The sequence below is a fragment of the Talpa europaea genome (assembly GCF_964194135.1).
Source record: "Talpa europaea genome assembly, chromosome: 2".
NCBI lineage: Eukaryota > Metazoa > Chordata > Mammalia > Eulipotyphla > Talpidae > Talpa > Talpa europaea.
In genome coordinates, this window is record NC_140068.1 from 94,431,915 (window position 1) to 94,441,150 (window position 9,236).

Consider the following 9,236-nt stretch of genomic DNA (forward strand, 5'->3'; position numbering starts at 1 on the left):
CCAACTGATCACTTCTTTAAGATTTAACTCTAATACAATCATCTATAAAATGGAAGAGTTGGATTTGCTAACTTTCTGTCTATAAAATTCTGGTATTTTAAGTCATATGTATGGGCAGAAAATTACCTAAGAACCAGTAAACCCCAAAATAGAAATTTCAAAGACACCTCCAGTGCCATGCCTGCTGACAGCCGGAAATCACCAAGAATTTACTGAGCAGCTCTTGTTTGACAAGCAATTTGTGGGAGCCAGGGGACTCATGAGAACTTGATTGTTCATCCAATCTAACTGATGAAATGAGACACAACATCTGGAACAATTAAGATGCACCACAGTGCACCAAGTGCCAGATGTGGGGGACAGATTCTGTGGACAAATTGGAAATCAGGCCTGGAGATCAAGTGGGGTAAGATGAAAGGGTGCTTTGGAAGAGGCTCTATGTCTGAGGAGGAAAACAGGTCATTCTAAGTGGGGGACACAGTGGGAGCTGAAGGGTACTGCCCAGCCCCCCAAACTCCAGTAGGACCAAGGCACTCCTGCCTCCAGCTGCCAAGAGGGCACTGTCCCCCTGAAGGTGCAGAGCTGAGCCCCTCTCCAGCCAACAGCCTGGACTTGAACTTATGATTATGGAGCCATGGTCTTGATCGCAGACAAAATTAGTTTCTCCATCACCATCATCATCATCATCATCATTCTCATCTCACCACTTATGGCTATTGGGTCAGAATCACAATATTGTCCCCAATATCCAATATCCCTCCTCTCCTCCTTCCTTAGTAACTGAGCTTCCAAGCTTCAGCTGAACACCTGGCCTCCCAGAACACAGTCTACGTTTCCCAGCCCTCCTTACCACCAGGTGTGGCCATGTGACTAAGTTCTGACCCATGGGAGGTGAGGTGACAAGACATGTGTCACTTCCCAAGCCTACACTTAAAAGGCAAGGGTGTGCCTCCCCTTTTCCCTCTCTGACCGGCTGGATTGCAGATGTGGCTGGCAACCCTCATGGACCACAGTGGGAGGAAGCTGGGTCCAGACTCCAGAATCACCTCACCAGCTTCGGGGATGGGGGGATGGCGCGCAAAGGCCACAGGGAAGACAATGCTCTTCTGTCTGGCAGAAGCCTCTGCTATCCTGCCCAGTGCAGCTACAACAACCCCTTAGTTTGCCAAGCTCCTTCATGGGATCACTGGTGATACCCAGGGTCAGCTGTGGGGAGTGGGAAGTAGGCATCAGTTCCTTCCAATGCACAGTCGCTGAGCAGACTTTTCTGAGGTCACTCACTGCTGAGTGCTTTCCTGGGACCTGGGGGAGGGAGAGATGGAGAGAACTTGGGCTTTTGAGTCACACCAGCTTTAGTTTGAATCCCACCTTCCTATTAAATCCCACAATGAAAGACTATGTGAGAAGACTGTACCTACAAGGTTGTTTCTACTCCGACTATAGGATACTTTTGTCCTCAGAATTCAGAGAGCCTGCTTCCGTGTTAAGTGCACTTTCCTGTGGACGTGCTGGTCTCTGAGCTGCCTGTGGGGTTTGTTACATTATCCCCTCCATTCTGGTTAAATTCATCTGATTAGGGAAAGCTATACCCCCAACAACAAATGCTGGAGAGGATGCAGGGAAAGAGGATCCTTATTACACTGTTGGTGGGAATATGAATTGGTGCAGTCACTATGGAAAGCAATCTGGATTTACCTTAAAAAATTAAAATGGCCAGAGGTGTAGGGAGGGGGCAGCAGGATGGTGGTGGTGGACAGGAAGAGGATTCACCAGAGACAGAGTGTGTAGCAGTACAGGTAGCCCAGTTCTTCTATAAATAAATAAATAAATAAATCTTTAAAAAAAAAAAAACCTAAATTGGGAATACTATACCACCCAGCAACCCCACTCTTGGGCATCTATCCAACAGATGCAGGACCAAAAAATTAGATGCTCTACAGTGTTAATTGCAGCACTATTTCAATAGCTAGGACATGGAAACAATCTAGATGCCCAGTGATTGAGGATTAAATCAAGGAGATGTGGGATATCCAACACAGTGGCATACCACTCAGCCACAAGGAAAGACAAAATGCTGACACGTATAGCAAAATGGAAGGAGTTCAAGGGAATTATGTGTAGGTAAGCAAGTCAGAATGACAAAGACAAATGATCGACATTTATACAGCAGACAATTCAACAAAGACTTATAAAAATTAGTGAACATTAAAAAATGAAATGAGAGTCAGAGGGATTGGGGAGGAGAAAGTATCAAGGGAATATAAAGGATGAGGTGAGGGGGAATTAGAGTTACTTGAAAAGTTTAACAGATGTACATATTCTATTATGAAACTTTTCTTTTAGACTCATGTAACAACATAAAAAATATTGGGTTTGGGGCTGGGAATCTGGGGACCCTAGGTTTACAGATCCTCTTGGTCACCACACTAAATAATGGGACCCCCACAGCAGCATCCAGGTGGGGGTGCTCTACCCTCAGTATGGACCTCTCTGAGGGCAGGTGCTCCCCTTTTTTGGCTCCCCCAAATGGCCCTTCCCCATTTTGGGCAACTCTCGCTGAGCCAAGAGCTGCTTCTCTGAAACTCCCCCATGGCCCTGACAGCAGCCCACCTGCTCTGTTCACATCCAGGAGGCAGCACGTCCCCACCTGGTGATTTGTCCTGTTGTCTTGTCCTCGCTAAAAACCTCACCTTGCCCGACCTATGGGGCTTCTACTCACTTTTCAAGTGGTGACTCAAATACCACCACCCCGAGGATTTCCATCACTGCAATGTTTGCAACCTCCTTCTGAACTCCTATGCTTTTAAATTTTCTAACATTCAATTGCAACTGTCTTGCATTGTAACCACCTGGTGGTTGCCTTCAAGTCTGAGGTGACTGTGGGCTCCATGAGGGCAAGAGCAGAGTTTTGTTTTGCATTACATCTCTGTATCCTCTGCACATGGTCAATAAACACTAGTTGAATGACTGAATGAATGAATGAATGAGTAATTCGGTTACCATGCAGTTTTTATAGGGAAAAAGATACCAAGTAGTAGCTTAAGAAGGATTGTAGTTTCAAGTTCCCCAAGTCCCCACTCTTTGATAAGAAAATTTTTTGAAATTATGCAAATATAGCTTTGAGGCAAATTCCCAGCCTTACTTCTGACCAGACTGGAAATTCTGAATGCCCCACTGGTTGTCATAGAGGCCATTTTTCCTCAGGTGAATGAATGAATGAATGAATGAATGAATATTTACTGCATTTTGAATTAAGAATAAACTCTGTGTTTAATGCTTTTATAAACAACTTCATGTGTATCCAAATTGAGGCATGCATTTCCAGAAGATGGCCCCACTGCTGCCTCAGTTCTCACAGGAACCACACATAATCCCCACACAGAAAGCCCAGGTCTGGAGAAGGGGCGGGATGGGCGACAAATGTTGAAGAATTTTTTTTTTTAAGATTTATTTATTTATTTGTTTGTTTGTTTGTTTATTTATTTATTTATTTATACAAGCACTGGGTACAGTCAGAAGCATGGGAGGGTGAGAGAATTCACCAGAACCAAAGAGGGGAACAGAACAGGCAGACTGATGAAGTACACTGCTGAGGGGAGCAGTGGGTGTGGCAGAAGAGGTCTGCGTGCCATGTGGGACCCTGGCCGGTGGCCGGGGATCAAACCGGCACTGCAGAGGCTGCGGGCAGCTTCACAATCCAGCGCTCAACTACTGCACCACCAGGGGAGGCCCATATGTTGAAGAATTTTTTTAAAAAGAGACGATGTTTGATAATACTCAGATAGTGTAATTGTTTGCACATGAGTATGAGATAATCTACCAGCAAACGCACCGAATTTTCAAGGTTTAACAAGTTTGCTCAAAACAGTCTCACTGTGCAAAACCATCAACAATAGTTTACAGCAGCAAAAATCACTTAGAAAATGCAATGGGGGGGGGGACCTCCCCAGTGGCACAGTGGGTTGAGCCCCGCGCTACAAAGCTGTCCACAGCCTCTGCAACTCCGGTTCAATTCCCTGCGCCCCAGGGAGATTCCCACATGGCAGGACAGTCCTCTCCTCTCTCCCCCCGCTGCTCCCCTCAGCAGTGTACTTTGGTCCTTCTGCCTGTTCTGTTCCCTGCTCTGTCTCTGGTGAATCCTCTCACCCTCCTGCACATCTGGCCTGTATCCCAGTTCCTATATAAAAAAAAAGAAAAGAAAAGAAAAAGAAAATGCCATAGGACAAAAGATCTCATCCCCATAGCAGCAAAAACTAGCAAATCTAATAAAAGATACACAAGGTCTTTATTGAAGGACAAGAGGACCAGAAAAAATAGAGAAGACTATATTTATAAATGGGAAGGTGTCATTTTAAGCAAAATCCCAATAGAGCTTCTCATGTGGAAAGGAAGGGGTTAAAAGTGGCAGAAGCAATATTTAAAGAAAAAATTGGAAGGGAAGTAGGAGAAAGATTGCTGCATATGCTGTATGTCCCCTATGATAAGGGTATCTTGATTAAAACCATAGGGTCTGGTACAGAAACAGATGAATTAGTCAATGGAAGAAAAAGGAAAATCTAGGAACTTGAATAAGCCAGAAGCAGCATTTCAGAAAAAAGTGGCAAGGACTGCCCCTAACTGGAGTGGGATAATTGGTTTTCACACGGCAAAACTAATGAAAACTTAGATTTCTACTTCAAACTCTCCACAAAATAAATTCTAGAGGTATTAACCTAAATTTGAGAGAGCAAAACTGGAAAACATTGAGGAGCTCATTATGACAAAGATACTGAAAATTACAAAATGTAAAGAGGAACGCATTGAACCATTTGACTGCATAGAAGCTGGAATTTTCTAAATGACAAAAGACATCAATAAAACAGAAAGAGAGGCCATGGAGTGGAATAAGACAGCTGCAATCTCTATAACTGACAAATGCTTGGTGTATAAACTGTAACTACAAGTGAGAGAGAAAATGACAGATCGGTAGAGAAAATGGAACAAGGTCACGAGCAGGCCAGTGATGGAAGAAGAAACACAAGCAGTCAATAAATACAGAGAGAAGTTTCACATCCCTAGCAATCGGGAAAGGCAGATTCGATAGACACAATGAAATGAGATAGAGTTTCACATCCACAGACTGTTGAAAACTTTGAAGTCTGATAGCGAAAAGGCTGATGACATTGTGGGGAAGTTAGAACTCGTAGACACTGCTGGTGTCCAGCTGGTAGAATTGACTTGAGAGTAATATAACAGTCTCGCCAAGCTAATGGAGGATCCTAGGGAAACACTCCACGTGACCATGGGAGACATGACAGGATGCTGATTGTGGGGTTGCTTATAACCACAGCTTGGCTGTGTCCATCACTGGAATGGCTGGGTGAACCGTGATGGGGTCTGATGGACTACACACTGACGGAGGGAAAAGAACTTGAAGAAAGCTGGGGGACCTTGAAGAAAGCCAGGAGACTGAGTGTTGGTTCCCCTGCTTCTGACAGCTGGCAGGATGTAGTACAAGTTGCTGTCCTCTGCATGGAATGTTCCAGATACACTTGCGGCAGCCTCCCTCACCTCCTTTAGGTCTGTGTGCAAATTCTACCTGCCCAAAGAGATTTCCCTGATCCCACTATCCATGCAGCCAGCATCCCCACCCCTGGCACTGCTTTGACAGGAGGCAGAGGGGTTGAAGGGGTGAGAATGTCAACTCTGCTGCCGGACTGGGTTCAAACCTCATCTTCACCAAGTACTGTTTGTATGACCTTAGACAAGTTATTTAAGCCTTCTGTGACTCAGTTTCCTCCTCTGTAATATGGAGAAAATAACAGTTTTCACCTCAGAGGGTTAGTGAAGACTAAATGAATTAATGTGTCAAAGACAGAATAGGGTTGGGTATAAAGGAAATGCTTTTAATAAATAGTTGCATAGCAGTTAAAAGGAACGAAGTAGGCAGGAGCGATGTGGCTGAATCTCATCAGCGTGCTGCTGTCTCACGCTCCCTGTGCTCTATCCTCCTTATAGCAGCACACAGTCAGTCCTTGGTTACGCCCACAGTTAGGGGTCTTTCTAGGACCCATCACAGCCTGGCCGAATAGGGTTTGGCCAGTATTTATTGAATCGCTTGAGCTGAATTAATTATGAAAGTCCTTGAATGCCAGAGAATGATTCTTAGACAGTGAACTATAGGAAGCTGAATAAAGACATGAGAACGGTGCAAGCAATGGAGCAGATGAGTGTCACAGAGGCAAGGTGTTGCCCAGGTCAGTGCTGTGACTCCAGGACGAAGGAGTGGGGCCCTTTTCCCAGCCCCAGTCCGTAGGCCTGTCCCAGAGTCCACTGGGTGACATTAGCTACAACAGTCACAGCAGACTCTGTACATAAAAAAACATCTGGAAGGATCCACATGGATCCCTGAGACTGGCTACAGGAAGGGGTTGGGTGGAGGCTCTTTTTAAATTCTGTACACTTTTACTTTGTGTGACTTTCCATTGTTTGAATTTTGTACAGTGAGAAGAAACTTGTTGCTTGTGAAATATTAAAAAGAATGTAATGATCTTGCATGTAAGAGAATGGGCATTTCTATTATTCTTTAAAACAAAGACAAAGACTACCCACGCAGTTCAGGGATCTCGAGTGGAGGTGCCCTGCTTGCTGACATCCTCACACACTGCACCTGGTTCTTCAGTGAGTCTCCCCGGCTCCACCTTCAAAGTATGTATTGAATCTAACCACTTCTCACCAACCTCACCGCCCAGCCACCTGCCTCGCTCATTCCTCACATAAACATACAGTATTTTCCCACTGTCATGTTTCTGCTGTGCTCCCTAACTCACGTGACCCAGCAACAGGGGTCCCTTAAAAACAGTGTGAAGAGAGCTTGCCACATACCAGGCCCTGTGATAAGCAATTTATCATATCAGCCATGGATGATTGCCTGAGACGATTTGGGGAGCAAAGCTAGGCCTTCTGGATAGTAGGAAAATAAGAAATGGGTTGAGTGGAACAGCAGGCACTAATTGATTAGCTGTTAATCTTTTAACAACCCTGGGAATTAGGTGTAAGTGGAATTTCCACTTTATGAATGCGGAAACTGGGGCACAAAGAGGTCGATAACTTGTCCCAGGCCCACTCCATGAGACAGCTGAACTGGAATATAACCCACATGGCATCACCTCCCCCACGTCACCTTCCTCATCTAGTGCCTGTGCTCCCCATCTCTCTGGCTACAAGGGTCCATGTGAGTTGGCCCCTGCCTGCCTCTCCAGCCTTATCCCCACCCCTTTCTCTCTCCCACCACTCCCCAGCCCCCCAGGCAACTTGACTCTCCCCTACCTGGTGTGTTCACTCACTCCACTTGGTCTGTTTCCCTGACTACCCTTTCTAAGACACACCGCACTTTATTCTCTGAACATTTCCTGCTGTGATTTTACATAAGGCAATCACTTCTTGACAGGGGGAGGTTATTTGTTTGAATGTTAACTGTCCTCCCCGCCCCCCACCCCCACAGAATTTCTACTCCATGGGGGCAGGGACTTTGTCCCAGTACCTGGAACAGAGCCTGACACAAAACGATAGTGCAGTAACTGAATAAATGCACCCCTACCCCAAAAATCCAAAAACACTAATTCAAAAGCAAACCTGCACTCCCATGTTGATGACAGCACTATTTACAATAGCCAAACTCTGGAAACAACCTAAGTACCCCAAAGCAGATGAGCGGATCGAGATGTAGTATATACACACAGTGGAACACTACTCAGCAATGAAAAATAGATAAACTCATGCCATTTGGGGCAACATGGATGGGGCCAGAAGGGATTATGCTAAGCTAAATAAGCCAGAAGGGAAAGGTAAGTACAGGATGGCGTCGCTTACATGTGGAATATGAGAAACCAAACAAAGAGTCAGACAAAGACAAACTTTAAAACCAATCTTTGAAAGCTAGCGATGGATTTGTGGCTTTCAGAGAGTTAGGGCCAGGGGGTAGAGCACGATGTGCTCTGGTGGAGGACTATGGGTGTTTTGGTGGTGGGAGTGCTGTGGTGACTACACTTGAGGAGAGAAATCACATATATAAGTCACATATATTATTATAATATTGTCAATACACTAGCAAGGATATAAAATAATTAAAAAATAAAAATTATAATCAAGACAAAGATAAAATAAATGCACCCCAAGGACATAGGGTCTTTCTAGTACTAGGTCTGGGGCTGCTAAGAATGAGTCTGTAGGCGCTGGTTCTTCTGCTCATGTGTCAGTGGTGTGGGCCCATCCTTCTTGGGGACCCCAAACAAGCAGCACAGAGGGTAAAGGTGATCATCCACATTCCTTCCCAGTTTCTCCCCCTCTACTCCCAGGGGTCCCACCTCTCCAGCCTTCTGGATGCTGCTCTCACAAATTCATCTTCATGAAGGTGATATAGACATGAAGGGGTTCCCTTCCCATGAGTATTTGCATTTGAAGAGGCCAGACAGGAGCAACACTTTACCCCAAAGTGTGACTGTGTCCTGGTGTAGCATCTGACACCAGGATGCTTGTGGGAGATACTGACTTCCCTCGCCAGGCCCTGGAAGACTGACTTCCCACAGAGAAGTCACTCGAGGAAGGAGGGGGGTGGGGGGTGAGTCCAAGCTCACCCCGTGGGTCAGAGAAGCCTGGGCCCTCACAGACCTTGCCTTCAAATGTTGCACGCACTGCTCACTGTCCCGCTCAACCCACCACTTCCTTTCCTGCCACCCAGAAAGCTTAGCTTTGGTCCCCAGAGCATCTCTAGGCAGTCACCCAGCTCTGTTTTGGAGAATCCCTCCAGAAGCCCCCCAGAGAACCCCCAAAAAAGCCCTTACCCATTTCAATGCCACAGATGACCAGCGCGGCAATCACAGCCCCCGCAGACGTGCCTGCGAAGCGATGGGCCGTGTCCAGCATGCGGGGGGCCAGGTCCCGCAGGGCGTCCACGGCCCCAGCCTGGTAGAAGGAGAGGAACCCGCTGCCAGAGAAAGAGATGGAATGCGGCGTGTCTGGGTCTCCCTTGAACACCTGTTCTTCCATGTCCTCAGCCCCGGGCCTCCCGTGGTGGGGAGGAGCCGCCCCTCAGCGCTGTCTGCCGGAGCTCAGGCCTCCCTGCCAAGCTTCCCTGCCAGCCTGGAGCCTGGAATATGGCCGTCTCTCCCTGGTGGCTGGCGCACCCACAGGTGGCTCAGGCAGCCGCCACCTGGGCCTGTTAAACTCGGTCAAGGGCTGCAGACCCGGGAGAGACG

General features: G+C 46.7%; 1 protein-coding gene across 1 annotated transcript in view; it reads right to left on the reverse strand.

Annotated features, from left to right (window-relative positions):
* PNPLA1 (patatin like domain 1, omega-hydroxyceramide transacylase) overlaps window positions 1-9,027 on the reverse strand; it is a gene marked incomplete at its 5' end in the record, with an annotated part of 41,853 nt that extends 32,826 nt beyond the window's left edge. Inside the window, one exon of the mRNA XM_084257558.1 lies at window positions 8,823-9,027. Within this exon, the coding sequence (XP_084113684.1) occupies window positions 8,823-9,027 (205 nt within the window). The remainder of the gene's footprint in view (window positions 1-8,822) is intronic.
* Between the last annotated feature and the right edge of the window lie 209 nt (window positions 9,028-9,236).